This window comes from Tenrec ecaudatus, chromosome X, assembly GCF_050624435.1.
Source record: "Tenrec ecaudatus isolate mTenEca1 chromosome X, mTenEca1.hap1, whole genome shotgun sequence".
Taxonomy (NCBI): Eukaryota; Metazoa; Chordata; class Mammalia; order Afrosoricida; family Tenrecidae; genus Tenrec; species Tenrec ecaudatus.
The window spans coordinates 89,521,256-89,539,185 of record NC_134548.1 but is presented as its reverse complement, the minus strand read 5'-3'; the positions used below and the strand labels follow the sequence as shown (position 1 = coordinate 89,539,185).

The 17,930-nt window shown below is 35.9% G+C and overlaps 1 protein-coding gene across 1 annotated transcript in view; it reads left to right on the top strand.

The window, feature by feature from the left end:
• The window catches only part of RPS6KA6 (ribosomal protein S6 kinase A6), a 263,852-nt gene that overhangs the window by 151,584 nt on the left and 94,338 nt on the right, over positions 1-17,930 (top strand). Inside the window, exons 8-11 of the mRNA XM_075538267.1 lie at positions 109-146; positions 8,583-8,725; positions 17,519-17,589; positions 17,792-17,880. Of these exons, the coding sequence (XP_075394382.1) occupies positions 109-146; positions 8,583-8,725; positions 17,519-17,589; positions 17,792-17,880 (341 nt within the window). The remainder of the gene's footprint in view (positions 1-108; positions 147-8,582; positions 8,726-17,518; positions 17,590-17,791; positions 17,881-17,930) is intronic.

The window sequence follows — 17,930 nt, the reverse complement described above, 5'->3', positions numbered from 1 at the left end:
AATTTTATGATATTTAAAATACACTGTTTTATTATAAGCTTATTGTTATCTAAATATTTCCTATAAACTGTTATATTCCATCTTTTTTGTGTCAATTTTGATTTACAGCATTTTGCTTGATGAACTAGGACATATCAAATTAACAGGTATGTACATTTTCTTATACCTTAAGTCCATAGTTCTTTATTTTTATTCAGTTTGATACATATTTGTCTCAGCCTGTTTTATTTTTCTGGTTTTTATTTGCATTTTATTTATTTCTCTAGAAAACTGAAGTTCATTTAAAGGTTAGGTAACATAAGGCTAAATATATTCTAATTGTAATTTTAGAAAAGCAATCATTATTCTAATTAAGAATTGACATTTAATTTTCTAGGTAATGTACATCCTCGATTTTGTCTAGGTTGAATGATTTATTATTAATAGTCATAACATTTTAAATATAGTCCATAATAAGCTTTTAAATCATGTATATCAAATGGAGTTTAATTAGCTCTTTATTTGCAAATACATTGGTTTGCTTTGTTTGATTATGTGTAACATAGTATGTTAATCTTTTTTTTAAAAAACATTTTATTAGGGGCTCATACAACTCATCACAATCCATGCATATACATACATCAATTGTATAAAGCACATCTGTACATTCTTTGCCCTAATCATTTTCTTTCTTTTTTTTTTTTTTAACATTTTATTAGGGGCTCATACAACTCTTATCTCAGTCCACACATATACATACATCAATTGTATAAAGCACATCCGTACATTCTTTGCCCTGATACTCTCAAAGCATTTGCTCTCCACTTAAGCCCTCTGTATCAGGTCCTCTTTTTTTTCCCCTCCCTCCCCACTCCCCCTTCCCTCATGAGCCCTTGATAATCCACAGATTGTTATTTTGTCATATCTTGCCCTATCTGGAGTCTCCCTTCCTCCCCTTCTCTGCCGTACATCTCGCAGGGAGGAGATCACATGTGGATCCTTTTAATCAGTTCCCCCTCACACCACTGGTCCTGAAGGTATCGTCCACCCTGGATTTCCTGTTCCTCCAGCTCCCATATGCAGTCTTCATAACACTTTTATTCATAAAGTATCCTTATTATATCCTTAAAAATTATTTTGAAAGAATGATAGGCTCACAAGAAGTTGTAAAAGTAGTACAGGGATGTCATGTGTGCACAGCACCCAGCATCCCCCATTTTATAAAACTGCAGTGTATAAGTATTATCTATCCTAGGAAATTAAGCTATGTAATATAATTAACTGGATTACAAACTTGCAATTCACGAGGTTTTTTATATACTAACTTTTATATATCTGTGTATAATTCCACATTTTATCATTTAATATAAATTTATATGTCTTGACCACATTCAAGATTCAGAACTATTTTGGCAAACTCAAAGGAACTTCTGTCATACTATTTTACATCACACCCTCTCACATTAACTCCTGACAACACTTATCTTTTCCATATCTCTATAATTTTGTCGTTTAATGAACATTCCATGAACAGAACCATGCAACTGCCACATTTCTGAACATTGATCTTGGAGAAATGAAAATATATTTTAAACAAATGTTCACAGCAACTGTATGTATAATGGTCAAACAAGAAATGGCCCAAATATGCCTCATAGAGTTTTTGGTTAAACAAATCATGGTATATCAATACAATGACATACTTCTTAAGCATTAAAAGGAAGGAACTGTTGACAACTTGGATGAATGTCAAGGCCATGCTGCTTAGAGAAAAAGTCATCCTCAAATGGCTACATGTGTTTAAAATAGTAAATTCTGTATTTAATGATAAGAATATTAACAGAGTATGACAAAAAGTGAAATGTGATCTTTACAGAGAATTTTAGATCAGTCGTTTAGTAGTAAGTTGCTTTAAATGCCTACGTGTGCTGCTTCAATATAAAAATGATGTATCAAGATGCTACTCTGAAAGCTTAAGTAAATGTGACAAAATTCAAATAAAGTTTACACGAAGCTTATTGCTTCATAGCCTAGTACTCTTTCATTTGAGAGAAATTATACAGTTTCAAAGGGATTCTCAGAAAATAAATCAAAACCAAAGCAAGCTCACTGCCATCATGTCCATTCTGACCCATAGCAACCCAATAGGCCAGAGTAGAACTATGCTGTGCCTTTGGGTTTCGAAGACCAAATCTTTTCCAAAGCCAAAAAGTCTCATACTTCTCTCACTGCGGGGCTGGTGGGTTTGAAATGTTGACTTTGTGGTTAGTCGCACAAGATATAATCTCCAGTGCTAACAAAGCACCTTTGGAAGAAGAATAGAAAGAGAATAAATGTGAAAAGATAAAAATACTATCCTGAGATTAGGTACTATCTACTTTTTATTTTATAGCAATTGAATTTTAATCTCAAACTAATTAGAATTTAATTTAATTTTTTCTTGATAAATTTGATCTGTTTTGGTAGGAGAGTAGAAGGAAAATGTATCATATATATGTCTGTCTTCTATATTAAAATGAATAATCATGTCAAGTTGTCTTATAGTTTGATTATATTCATCAGGGTATGCAACTATTCTTTGTATCTCTCTTAGAAGAAAACTGAGGCATTGTACTCCTGTCCTAATGCGGCAGCTTGTGTGTTTCTGTGATGCTGGAAGCTATGTCACTGGTTATTTCAAATGTCAACAGGGTCACCATGTTTCAGCAGAGCTGCCAGATTAAGTACAGACTACAAAGAAGGAATCAACTGGCCACTTCAGAGGAAGTGGCTTTAACACAGTTTAAAATCATTGTCAAATACTGAAGGTCTAATGAATGGAAGTATAACTTTGTCAGAGATAGTGCTGGGAGGGTGGGCCCCTGGGGTCAGAGGGTAGTTGAAAGATGACCAAGGAGGTGCTACATTTTTGAAGTGGAGTTGGCCACAGTGACGCGCGAGTAAAGCCTTTGGGAGTGAAGCATTCAGGGTATTCATTTGCTGATGGAGCATGGCTTAAGGTAAGAATAAAAAGCTGCAAAACTTTGCTAATGAGCAGAACTTGGAGTGTGTGAGGTATGAATTTAGGAAAATTAGAATTTATGTCAAAATTAATAAAAAATTAAATGGAATACATGAATATCAATAGCCTAGGTATTAGTTAACTGAGATGGACTGGTATTGCTCTTTTTGAATCAGAAAATCATGGTTTACTATACCAGGAATGACTCAATCAAGAGGAATGGTACCATATTCATTGTCAAAAAGGACATTTCAGTATATATCTTGAAGTATAGTCCTGTCTGTGAAAGGATGATATCTACCTACCTTCAAGGAAATCCATTCAATAAAATTATTATTCATATTTATGCACTAACCAACATCTCCAGTCTGAAATTGATCAAACATGCAATCAAGATGCACTGATAATTATTGATGATTAGAATAACAGTTGGAAACAAACAGGAAGGAAGAGTTGTTCGAAAATAATGGATTTGGTGAGAGAAATAAAGCTGGGATTGCATGATAGAATTTTGTAAGACCAATGATTTGTTTATAGGAAATACCTTTTTCAACAACACAAAAGGTAAATATTCACATGGATTTCTTTAGATGGGATACACACAAGTCAAATTGACTCCATCTGTTGGCAGACACTATGGAGGACCTCATTATCAGTAGCTAAAATGAGGCTAAGGGATGACTGTGGAACTAATGACTAATTCCTCATATTTAATTTTAGGTAAGAGCTGAAAAAAATTAAAACATCCATGTGAGCCAAAATATGGCCTTGAGTCTATGTCACCTGAATTTTGAGAACATCTGAAGAACAGATTTATGTATTGAATAGTAATGTTAGAAAACCCGATGGCCTGTGGGAGGACATAAAGACCATCATTCATGAAGAAAACAAAAAGTCATTTAAATGTAAAGCTCAAAGTGGATATCTGAAGAGACTCCAAACATACTCTTAATTGTAGAGTTGCTAAGACAAATGGAAAAAATGATAAAGTCAAGGGGATGAGTACAAAATTTTAAAGGACAGCTTGAGAAGACAGAGCCAAATATTATAATGAAATATGCAGACACCTAGAGTTAAAAAAACCAAAATGGAACAAAAAACAACATACCTTAAACGGAAAGAACTCAAGGAGAAATTTAAGCATTGAGTTTTATTATTGAGATTCTATGGGGGGAAATATCAAATGATGCAGGAAATATCTAAAGACTATAGAAAGAATATACAGAGTCACCATACTGAAATGAGCTAGTTGACATTCCACCATTCCAGGATGGAGCAAATGATACTGAAGAAATTAGATCAAGCTACATTGAAAGCATTAGCCAAATATAAGACACTAGGAATTAATGGAATATCAATTGAAATGTTTCATAAAGCTGATGAAGTTCTGAAAGCACTCATCTATACCAGCACATTTGGAAGACAGCTAGTTTGCCAACTGACTTGAAGAGATCCATATTTGTAACCATTTCAAAGAAAGGTGATCCTAGAGAATGCTCAAACTATACAACATCACTTATATCTCGTTCAAGTAAAATTTTGCAGAATATCATCCAACAAGAGTTGAAGCAGTACATTGACAGTGGCATTGACATTGACAGCCAAAGAGCCAGGCTAGATTTAGAAGAGGAAATGGAACAAAGGATCACATTGCTGATGTCAGATGGATCTTGCATGGAAGCAGAGACTACCAGAAAGATGTTTACTTGTGTTTGAATATTCCAAGGTATTTCACTGTGTGGATCATAACAAACTATAGATAGTCTTGATATAAATAGGAATTCTAGAACAATTCATTGTGCTTCTAAGGAACTTTTACATGAATCAAAAGGCAGGTTTAAAATCAGGACAAGTGTGCATCAGTATTATATCCTCTCAGCACACTTGTTCAATCTATATGCTGAGCAAATGGTCAGATAAACTTGATTATATGAAGAAGAGTTTTGCATAAGGATTGGAAGAAGTCTTATTAAAATCTTACTATAGGTAGATGATACAGTTTTGTTTGTTGAAAGTCAGGAGGACTTGAAGCACTTGCTGATGAAGATCAAGGATTACAGCCTTCAGTAAGGTTTACGACCCAATGTAAAGAACACAAAAATCCTTACACTTGCATGTTGACCAATAGGTAACATCATGATAAATGGAGAAAAGACTGAAATTGTCTTGTTTGAATTTACAATCAATGCTCCTGGAAGCATCAATCAAGAGTTCAAAAGTTGTGTTGTCTTGGATATATCTCTTGCACAAGAGCTCTTGAATAATGAAAAGTAAGGATGTTACTTTGAGAATTCAAGTATGCCTGACCCAAGTCGTGGTCTTTTCGACCACTTCATGTGCATGTGTAAATGTGACATTGGAAAAAGACTAAAGAAAATTTGATGCATTTGAATTGTGGTGCTGATGAAGAATATTGAAAGTACCATGGTCTGCTAAAAGGACAAACCAATCTGTCTTCTCAAGGAGAATGGATCGAGACAGTGCCTGTATTAATGGGTTCAGTATAGGAACAATTGTAATGGTAGCATTGGATTGGTGTGAGGGCTACATAATTTCATGTCAACTTGATAAATAAAGTGAAGGGTAGAATTTAACCTGTCAATCAGGTCACATCCTGATGATGCCTTCTTGTGGGTGTGACTGTCTCATGAGGAGGATTCTGGGAACTTCCTCTCTCTCATCTTTCACCCTGCTATTGGCACTCCACAAAGACCTGCTGAGCCCTGTGAGAGCCTCTTTCTGGTTCACCTTCCTGTTGAAGAGCCACACAGATAGCTGGAGTCATGTGGAGACCTGCGCCAGTGCTGAGATGCTTTCATCACCATTGGATCCACAAGACTTCTCACTCACTGGCCTGTGATCCTCCTGCACCGAACATCATTGCTTGTGACTGCATGAGTCTGAAGAGGGATTTAGGGAATAGTGTTTGACTTATGGAGTAGTATCAATTCTGGTCTTGGTCTAGGTTTGGATGTTTTCTCAATATACAATTGCTCTTTGATATAAATCTCTTTTTTACACATATGAGTATCCCTGGATGCGTTTCCCAAGTCAACCTGCCTAACACATTATGGTACCTTGGGAGTGGCGTACTAGAGAAACAAATCATAAAGATGGAGAGTGGATGCTTGTTTCACCTCTGCCTCACGATAGTTGTTTTTTGGATAGACAAGATCAGATATGGCTACCATGTTTACTCCGCCGTTTACTGGAAAAGACATGTGAAGTGAAGATTTTGATTCCTAGAAGTTGTCTTTTTTTTATTCATGTTTGAAATGGCGAAATGGATATGATAAATGTAAAATTTGAACTCGGAGTGAAATGTCCCCTTGAATCTCTCTGGCAGAGTCCATGCTGCCTAGTAAAATGGCTGACAGAGGCCTGGTCCTGGTTTGTAGCCATTTTTGCATATGAATGGGTTAGTTTTGATATAGATTGAAATTGGCATTTAAGAATATGTTTAGGATCTGGCTCGACTAGGTTTATACTGATGTCTTCTGCCCATTATTATTGAAATGTGTCGTAGAAATGATTGTTGGGAAGTGAAAATAGAGAGTTTATAAGCCTACATGCCTTTAGACATTAAACTGGACCTTTAAATGGTTTAGGATACATCTGCACAGAAGGCTCTGAAAAGATAAGCCTCACCTGGTACTTTATTCAGGACATTTTCATTCAAAATGACTTGCCTAGGTGGCTGTTGGTATACTGAAGGAAAAAACAAAACACCCCTTTGGCTATTTGAATTTTGAACTACTGGTTGTGCCTGATGCTGGAAAAATCTAGAGCCCTGAAGGAATTCTCCTTTCTAGGACTGAAAGTTAAAGGGAGTCTGGAGGCAGCCTGCAATGCTTGCTAGGTGACCACCTGGATTCATTTGTTCTGTGGAAGTGGGAGAAAAGCAGTAATAGAGAGGCATGTTGAGTCTGGCCACTGACACCCATAGACCTTGTTCTCAATTACTAGAGGAGAAGATGAGAGCGTGTTGGCTGATCTGAAGTTCATGACCTCCCCAAGGGGACTAAGGTTTTTGAAAATTTGTGATGGGGCCCATAGACAAAAGCTGAGGCGGCCAATGGGCACCCTGGTGAGACCAAGCAAGGCCGGCCACATTGAATTGGCCAGAAGCCGACCAGATGAAGATGAGATTTTCGAACTTGTGAAGTGGTGCATATTGCTGCTGACTTTATGGATAGCCTGCCCTGATTTGACTTTGCTAATGGTTCCAACTGGAATGAAGATTCTTCGCATCAGAGAACATGCTTGTCTCCTCAGAATACTGATTGATATAAATGGGGAGGATAGAAATTGGATACCCAAAATGGGGAGGATAAAGGCATGAAGTGGCTGGCTTACAAACTTCCATCGGTGGAGGAATATGTACATAGGATTATAGGGTTATGGTATAGGTGTTTAGTTAACTGCTGTTGTTAGGTATAGAGTATTGTTTTGTTCACTTATAGAATATGTTCAAATGAGGCTGACATTTTGAGTTATATGCATTTTAATTTTATCCTGTTAGGTACAGATATGACATTGTTTTGTTTAAAAATTATGTATGGCTAAATAGTTGTGTAAAAATGTCAGTATGACAAGGAATGGTCTATGATGGTTATCTAATTTCATGTCAACTTGATAAATAACCTGAAGGGATGGAGTTTAGCCTGCCAATCAGGTCACAGCCTGAGAATGCCTCCTTGTGAGCTTCAACTTTCTATTGGCAAGCCATAAAGAATTGTTGAGCCCTGCGAGAGTGTCTCTCTCTCTCTCTCTCTCTGCTTCACCTTCCTGTTGATGAGCCACATGGATAGCTGGAGGAGCACTGTGGAGACGCATGCCAGCGTTGAGTTGCTTTCACCACCATTGGTTCCACAAACTGCTCACCCACTGGCCTGTGATCCTCCTGTATTTGGCAACATTTTTGTTACGGTTTGAGTCTGAAGAGGGAATTATGGAATAGTATCGGTCTTATGGAATAGTATCAGACTTATGGACTTTATCTGGACTTGGCTGGGGTGTTTTCTCAGTATACAATTGCTCTTTGATATAAAGCTCTTTCTTACACATATATGAGTGTCCCCGGATTTGTTTCCTTAGTGAACCCAGCTAACACAACTGGGAAGTGTTTTATTTTGTTGTGCATAGGGTGGCTATCTATCGGAAGTGACTCATAGAATCTAATACCAATAACAATAAAAAATTTAAGTTGCTGAGTGTGTCATCTTCTCAAAACCAGACTCCTAACTCATAACTCACTGAGTTCAAGTCAATTCTGACTCATAGCGACCATATAGTGACCTTCTAAGACTATAAATCTTTAAGAGTTGAAAACCTGTTCTCTCTCCCTTGGAGCAGCTGGGGAGTTTGAACTGCTGATCTTGTGGTTAGCAGCCAAACCTGTAATCTACTAAACCACTTCGGTCCGTTTAGTGTCTTTTAAAGTGTAGATTAATATGACAGTACTGATATAATCTCTACTAGTGCAGGTCTGAGGTCATGTACTTTGAAGATACTAAACTGAGCAATCTATACTCGTGAATAGTGTTTTTATGTTTATTTCTTCGACTTTTTCAAGTATATTTTTGTAATGTGGTTATTACAGATTTTGGACTCAGCAAGGAGTCAGTAGATCAAGAAAAGAAGGCTTACTCATTTTGTGGGACAGTAGAGTATATGGCTCCTGAAGTAGTAAATAGGAGAGGCCATTCCCAGAGTGCTGATTGGTGGTCATTTGGTGTACTTATGGTAAGTAGGGATATTTTTTCTTAATTCCTATAAAATTACTTTTATTTAAACTTCAGTCAACTTAATAAATGCAGTGTTTTGGTATGTTTCTAGTAAGAATATGGTTTTGATCATGTGTGATTTCTTTTAAAATGTGATTTACAATATAAAATTGTTATACAATTGCATTATTTTTGTATTCTTTTTCTTTTAGTTTCTAAAAGATAAATGCAAGTTTTATTATATAAACTATTAGTAATTGGAAAATAATCCGCCCAGTTACAGATTTTAGAATACTGCAGCAATTACATTTAAATTTTTTGTCACAGCATTTACTACTTTACCATATATTGTTTTATTGTTAAATTGTTTTAGGTGTGTCCCTAGGAAAGTTGTAATCTTGAGGACAGGGATCATGCCATATAATACTTTTTTAAAATTTTATACTGGTTTTAAGTAGCTAACATATTATTGGGCACTTAGTAAATGCTTAATAAATACTGAATAACTAATTTGACATAACAGTAAGTGTATACTTGATAAACTAAGTAGGATAAATGAGTAACTATTGAAATAAATATTATTTATTTTATAGACATATAAATTACAATTCATAATTTATTGTATAAACTTAACACTAGATGATGCTTATATGGGAACTGACTACAAAGAAATATGAGGGAATTAAAAAAGTTCTTGGAAATAGAATTAAAAGAAAAATATAAACTTTATTTCTCAAAATAAACTCCATTAATATCAGAGAACTTTTTATAAGTGATGGTTATCATTAATCCACCTCTAAAGAATTAACGGTGCCAAGAATTTAGTCATACTAGTACAGGCTTTGCTTAAAATATTAACAAAAGATTAATGATGCCCTTTAGAGATTTTTATAAGATTTATAAGCAAAAAAAAAAAGTGAGGATCAAACTTGGGGTTTAAGGTGGATTTCTAATGGTAATTCCATCAAAGTTCTAAGAATTGTCCTTCTTTGATGTAAGGAATAAATAGATGTATTGTTTCTTTGGAGAAGAACTCTTTGATGAAGCTTTCCCATGACTTTTTCTGCCAAAATGTTTGGCTAACTTTCAGAAAAGATACTCTGTCCCTCCAGAAAATGGGCAAGCAAAGTGTCTTGAGCATCCTAAGAACATTTACTATAATCTTTGATCTGTCTACTTTTGCTTTGACTGTTCACCTATCACCTCTTGTCAGTCATTGCCTTGATTGTAATTTGTCTTCAGTATCATATCAGTAAAGCCATGTTCTATCACCTGTTGTAGTTCTTCCAAGAAGTACTTCAAAATCTTAATCCCACTTTTTAAAATTTCCCCTGAAAAAAACCGGTTCTTATAGGTTACAGTGGTTTTGACACCCATCAACAAGAAAGTTAGCTCATCCTAAATTTTTCAGGCAGATTTGTATAAGCTGAGCCAATGTCTCTGATGTTGGCGAATGCTTCTGCTGTTAGTGACTGGTCCTCTTCAATTAGGGTATGGTCAAGATTAATTATTTCCTCACAAATTGTTTTCAATGGTCTGCCATTGCAGACTTTTAAGCTTCAACATCCCCTTAACTCTTCTTAAAACAATGAGTATGTCTATTGCTGATACCTCAAGGGCATTGTCTCCATAAACTTCTTTGTATAGAATGAATGATTTTGGCATTATTCTTCCCAATACTGATATTTTTCCTTGCTTCAAGTTTAGAAATTTATGTAACTCTGATAGGAGCTATTTTTGAACTGATTATCTTACTTAGTGCCTCAAATTAGATCCTGACCAAATATATAGAACAAATTAACATGAGTTTGTATTGGTGCAACAAAAATTTTAAGTCAATGATTTTTTTGAAAATTAAAATTTTTCCTAGGCTTTCTTAAGAGTACTTTTATTTGGCATTTTCCCTCCCCTAAAAAGGCATATAATTTGATTTTGAAAAGAATTGAATAACTAAATTAACTGTTTGGAAATACCTCATGAGTTAAGGGTAGAATTTATATTTTCTTAGAAAGGGAATGTTTCTTGGAGGAGATGAAAGTGAAATTAGTCCCTGAGGATGGATAAACTTTAAATAGATAATATATGAAAAAGGAGAGTGTTGCAATCATATTGGTAAAAATATAAAAAGCTAGTTTTACTATAAGAGTAAATCAGGGTGAAAGTGAAAATAATAAGGCTAAACGCATGTGTATTTAATTCTCTGGATAATAGGAAACTATTTAAGATCCTTAATAAGACAGTGATTAAGGAAAACGTTTGGGATATAAAATAAATTTCTCTTTAATGATCATACATTTTATGACCTAGTATTATTTATTTATCCCAAGAAAACAAAAACCAAACCAAAGCCATTGCCATCAACTTGGCTTTTAGTGACTTTCTATGGAAATTCTCAGACTAAGTCTATATAGGACTTCTGAGACTAGAGCAAACAACCTATTCCCATGGTGGGTTTGAACCACTAACTTGAGGTTAGCAGCCCAATTTCTAAAATTTAAGGGACTGAATCTTGTTTTTGAAAACAATGAAGGTTGAAGGGATCACTGAATATATAGGTTCAATAAATGACAATGGAGATGGACATATCTGATCTCTGGCTTCCCTATTGCTACAAGGAAGGAATCAAACAAGCCTCCATGGCCCATTCTTTCTTACCTATTCTTCCCATACCATTGTACATCTATGCTGGGTTCAATAATCTGTTGCTGTTACCACACAGAACTCAGAGACAAAGTAGAGGAAAATATTAGTAAAAAGATAGCAGAAAATATTAGAAGCCAAAAAAATTTAAATGGGTCAAAAAGGAGATCAAGTTAAAATGTTACTTTTTAACGTGACTAAATCTGTCATTTTATTACTTAGATCACACAGGCTGTATTCTTCCATGCAGTCTTACTTGAAGCCTCATTTACATGGCTGCTTGTTTGAGGAGCAGCCTTTAAGTCCCTAGACACTAATCTTTCCGCTAGCCGGGCATCATCTGCTTTCTTCACCACACTTTGCTATAGCATCCATATCTTCCATAATCTCTTCATAAGGGCAGGTATCAAGTAGGGCCATCTCATAGGATCAATCTAATTGTTCTTAGGTTGATGCTCGAAGTAAGTGTATGCCCGAAATCCATTCATATATCTATGGTTTATATATATGCCTTGTATACTTTAGAGACATCATTGTTATATTTTATGACAGAACATTATCAATCATCTCCTTGGGGCATAAGGTAATTCTATTGATAAAAGAAATCACTGAGTCCACGCTGACTCATAGCAACCCTACAGGACGTGTAGGACTGCATTTGTAGGTTTCTAAGACTGTAATTCTTTATAAGAGTAGGAAGCCTTCTCTTTCTCTCTCAGAGTTGCTGGTGGTTTTGAACTGCTGACCTCACAGTTATGCAAACAGGGTTCCTCAATTCTGTTGATAGTGTCATTAATTTAGCCAGTGGTATAGAATTTAAAACACTGTTGAAAAAATGAAATTTAGTATGTCTAGGCTGACTTTTCAGACAGAAATATCTGAATTGCTGACTAGTACTGATTGTACTAATTCTTGACTAGGACTGATAAAGTCTTAACTATTTCCATAAACCATAGGCATTGATGATAGGGGAAAACTTTCAATAGCACTCATCCACAAAGGCAGAATCATGTCTAACAGACTAATATATGTCATAAGCAAGGAGATCATTAAGTAATAAATATATGGTCACAGGTCACCATTGGTCTCAGGCTACCATCCAGAACAAATATATGATCACAAGGTATACCCTCAAAGCAAAAAATCCGAATCGAAGTCCAATTACCCACCAATTACATAACCTTGGGATAGCAGTTATCTTCTCCTTGTGCTGTTCACCGCTGAGCAAACTGAGTGGCCCTGATCTCTGACTATCCAAAGGAGAAAAATCCAATTTCATCCAATGTCTATAATGCAGAGGTAATACAAGCCTCTCCTCCATTTTCATTATTTGTCTCTCTAGCAACCCATTCTCAGTACCGTAATGTATTAGGCCAGGTTGTCGAGCGAAAAATCCAATGACATTCATCTATATATGTGAAAAAAAAAACTTTCTGTCATGAAATAATTATATATATCAAGAAGGCCTTCCAGCCTAGTCCAACTCATGCCCATATGTCTGATACTAGTCTACATGTCCCTCTTCACACTTACATAACCACATGCACTGACGCACAATACAGGACAATTACAGGCTGATGGATTCAAGGTCGGGAAGTATGGAAGGGCACTGGCACCTCTCAGGTTCAGTGACAGTATCACAGCAAACAGAAGATGGTGGTTCAGAGAGTAAAACTTCCACTTTTCTTCGTTTATAAGATGACCACAGCTCCAAAGAGGCATCATGAACCTGTGACCTAATTAACAGATTGACTCCATCCCTACACTTTCACACATCTTCAAGTTGACATAAAATCATCTAACTACCACAGGTGGTTAATTGGGAAGGTGATGACTGGGTGGCAGGGGGTGGGAAAAAGTGGAAAAATAAAATAAAAATGATAAGAAGCTGTCAGGAGAGACCAACAAATTTGTAAAAATAATGGGTAAATGTATTTTAAGAGGGCAATTGGAATCAATAAGTTCCACTGACACATATTTCATGAGGAAAAATTAAGAGAAAAAAGAGGTAATGGCTAGAGTTGTAAGGAGGGGAGGTACAAAACAGACACAAGATAAGGGCATGGCCTGGGGTGGGTACTGGTTTCAGTTTTTATGGCATTAATGCGGACATATCTTTGCAAAAAAAACAAAACAAAACCTTGTTTGGATATGTGTGCAAGTATCTAAAGGATTGTTTGTTTTTGCCTTGGGTATTCTCTGGAGGATAGGGCTGCACCTGAAGATCGCACTGGAAGAGGAAGTGGTGGATAACTCTGGGAATATGAGAGTATTATAATAGAACAAAAGTACAGACTACTCCTACTCCCCAAATATAATAAAGTAGAAAATTAAACTGCCTACTGGGTTGGAAATCTTTTCCTTTTGTAGTGTTATTTTGTAAACACATGTGCTGTGCAGGGAAGGTTGGGAAGTGGTGAAGGAAGGCACCAGAGCCTAATGAAAGAAAGAAGTTAGGAGGGGAGAAGGAAGAAAAAGTGAAAAGTTAAGTTTGTCTACTGATTATCTCTGCTCCAAGCAGCCGATACAAAGCTTTCTTACAGAGGCCAGTGGAGTTAGAGGTTCGGCTGTTTGCATTGCCTCAGGGACCTGGAAAAATCAGCTGTGCTTAGGAGGAGTAGGGTTCACAGAAGAGGCTCATGACTCTTGTCAGTGGTTAACTAGCATTGCTACTCTCCCATTTTAAGAACTTGGGTCTACTTTTATATTGAGATTCTTGCTGCCAGGAAGTGCAGGATATACCTCCCTGGGGACCTTTTCTGATAGTTGCTGAGGAGATCTTTGTTTTCGTCTTGAGAAATTAATTTGCTCATCCTTGTCTCTTATCTCTCCATATGAAATTGGTAATTAGTTTTCTCATTTACTTTGAGAATGAAGCTTGGATTTGGATCAGAATTGTATTTGTAGATTGCTTTAAGTAGTATTGACACTTTCACAATATTAAATCTTCTTATCCATTAGTACAGGTTTCTTTCTATTTTGTAGGTTCCTTTTGGATTCATGTAATAATGGTCTGTAGTTTTCTTTGTACAGGTCTTTTGTTTCTTTGGTTAGGTTTATTACTATGCATTTTCTTTGTATACCTGTTGTAAATGGTATTGTTTTCTTGATGTCTTTTCAGTGGTCTCTTCACTGGTATGTAGCAATCCAATTGTTTTCTGCTTGTTAACCATACATGCTGCTACCTTACTAAATCCCTCAATTGCTTTCTGTGGAGCCCTAGGTTCTCTCCATATAAAATCATATCTTCAAATAGAGTTTTACTTTTTACCCAATTATATTCCCTTGCTATCTGTCTGTGGTCTAAAAGTTCTATTTAAGATTTCCAGTATGCTATTGAATAAGAGTGGTGATTAGGGCATCCTTGTACAGTTCCTGTTCATAGAGGAGATGTTTTTAGTTTTGTCCCCGTTGAGCTGATGTTGGCTGTTTGAATTTCATATGTGGCTTATGTGGTGAAAAATTTTCTTCCTATTTAAATGTTATTGTGTTTTTATCAGAAATAGTTTTGCATATTGCCAAATGCCTTCTACATTTGTTGATATGGTCATGTGTTTATTTTTATTTTGGTTGTCTTGTTTATCTGCTGTATTCCATTGATTGGTGTTTTGAATGTTGGTCCATTCTTGCATCACTGGTATGAATTCTATTTGGTTAAAATGCTTTTTATTGTTGGATTCTATCTGCCAGAGGCCTGTTGGGAATTTTGTGTCTACGCTAATGAGGGATATTGGTCTATATATTTTTTTGTCTTTGTGGAGTCTTCCCCTCCCTTTATAGAATAATTTTGGCAGTTTTTTTGTCCTAATTTATATTCTGAAATAGTCTGTGTAGAACTGATGGCAGCTCTTCACTGAGCCTTTCCTAGAATTACCCCATGAAGCCATGAGGTCCTAGGCTTTTCCTGATTGGAAGTCTTTTGATAGCCTCCCCAATTTTCTTTTGTTATGGAACTATGCTGGTTTTCTATATCCATGTGCATTAATTTGGGTTGATGCTGTATTTTTCAGTTGTGTTAGTCTGGGTACTTTAGAGAAACAAATCCACAGAAACTCATATATAAGAGAGAGTTTTATATAAAGGTTAAGTGTGCATTAAGAAAAAATTCCAACCCACTGCTGCCCAAGCCCATCAGTCCAACATTAACTCATATGTCCAACACCAATCCACAAAGTCCTCCGTCTCACAAAACAGTCGCAATGATGCCTACTGCAGGAGGAAAGCCGAGTCACTGAATGTGTAAGCATCTCAGCACTGATAGGGGTCTCCACACGGCTGCTCCAGCACCCAGGTCTGTATTTGGGATAGGTCTCCTTGGGGGTGTCTTGCAGGAAGTGAGCTTTGCCAGCTGAAGCAGGGAACTGGCCAAGGCAGCTGCACCATGGTCTGACCATCACAAAGCAAGAGACCCGAGAACTCAAAAGGCAAAGCTCACTGAGCCATTTATCCTTCTGCCCTTCAATTAACACCACATATGTTTATCGGCCAGGTTGGCACAATAAACTAACTACCTCACCAATATTTGTCTATTCTAGATTATCCAACTTGTTAGAGTAGTCTTTAATAGTATTACAGTGTTATTCTTTTATTTCATTTGGATCTGTTGTTATGTCAACCTTTTCATCTCTAGTACTAAGTGTTTGACTCTTCTCTCTTTATCTTAAATTTGCCAGTAGTTGTCAATTTTGTTAATCCTTTCAATAAAGTAACTTATTTTCTTGTACATTATTTAAGCAAAATGTTGTTTTTCAATTTGTTTATTCTACTCTATAATCTTTATGGTTTCTTTTCCACTGTTGGGTTTATCTTCTTGCCCTAGTTCAGTAATATATGTTTCAATCCCCACATGTTTGAGTTTATATTCTTGTTCTTTCTATTGTTCATTTCTAGTTTTATAGTATTGTGATTTGAGAAAATGAATGGTAGGATGTCATTGTTTTTTTTATTTTGTTGTGGCTTGTTTTGTGACTTAACATGTGCTTGTAGAGTACCTGGGCACTGGAAAAGAATATATATCATTTCATTGCTGCATGAAATGTTCTGTGTATATCCAGGAGGTCAAACTGGTTGTACAGTTTAGATCTTATGTTCCTTTTTTAAGTTATGTTTTTTTCCTGAAAAAAAGGAAGAGGGAGAAGGATAAGAAAAAATCAGGAAAATAGAGAAAATAAAAGAAAAAAGTGATGTGGTTTGGATGAGGATGCTAAAGTCTTTTGTGGAAATGCAGACTCAAAGGTCTATGTTGTGTAGGTACATGAATAAAAGAACGGAAAAAAACTTTAGCTTGGGTGGGTATGCATATATTTTCATAGCTGTATTGGCATGCAAACAATTTACTCAATGGGGGCATGCACATCTTAAAGGGGCATAGTGCAGATGAGGGTGGGGGGGAGAGAAGAAAGGAAACAGGTGGTGGGTAAAGCAAGAAAGAAACACAGCCTGGATGATACATTCCAGTCAGGCAAGGAGGGCATCTGCACTAAGCAGCTTGCTTGGTCTGTTATTTACACAGGTCTACCAGAGGTTTGTATGTGTATGCAACTGAGGAGTAGTATATAGAAGCAAATTGGGCTGTTAGTCTGTTGTGAAAGGGAAACATGGATGTTCCTGGTGCAGCAACCAGCCAGCACTTGTTGCCCTACACCACATGGTGACTGCACTACCTTGATGCTCAAGCTGTGGCTTTGAGAAACCATGGTTTACTTACTTTTAAGGTGTTTTTTTTAAAGCTTCCAAGGAGTACAGCATTTCCTTCTCGCTGGGATTTTTTATTGTTGTTCAGATTATCCTGGATTTGTTACCTAGTGATCATTTTCCTCTGGAAGTCTCTCCTCCCTCTTTTTAGGGAGTTGAAATGATTTAATATGTCTTGGTTAGGTGTGAATTTGGAAGTGTTGGTTTCTTATTTCTCTTTTATTATAAAATGTAAACCATGAAAGCATATCTTTAAAGAAAATTCTTTTGTCAATTTCCAAATAGCCTTGGCTTTTGGAACTTAACTAAATTAGATAGAACAAATAAAATTGGTTGCCCCAATTTCTTAAACACTTATCTATGTAATTGATTTGAACTCATCAAAAGATGATGCTGTTTTGATAAGTATCTTGTTGATAAATAATTTTATTATATAAGATGTTCTAAATGAACTATTGTGATTTCATTTTTGTTTTAGTTTGAAATGCTTACGGGTACTCTACCATTTCAAGGTAAAGACAGAAATGAGACCATGAATATGATACTAAAGTAAGTATAAACAGTATCTATTTTTTTGAGAAGCATAATGTTGTAAATTGACACCAGAGAATATTTTTTCACTGTCTTCTACTTTCTCCTATGATATAGGGGACATTGGTGACTATTATTAAAGTACTTCCCCCCCAGATTTGTCAATTCAGAAGTACTGTTCGATTATATAAGTGAAAACTTCTAAATTCATCTTTTTCAGAGCAAAACTTGGAATGCCTCAGTTTCTTAGTGGAGAAGCACAAAGTCTTCTAAGGATGCTATTCAAAAGGAATCCAGTAAATAGATTGGGTACAGTTACTTGTATCATTTTTTATAATTTTATACAGTATATTTGGGGG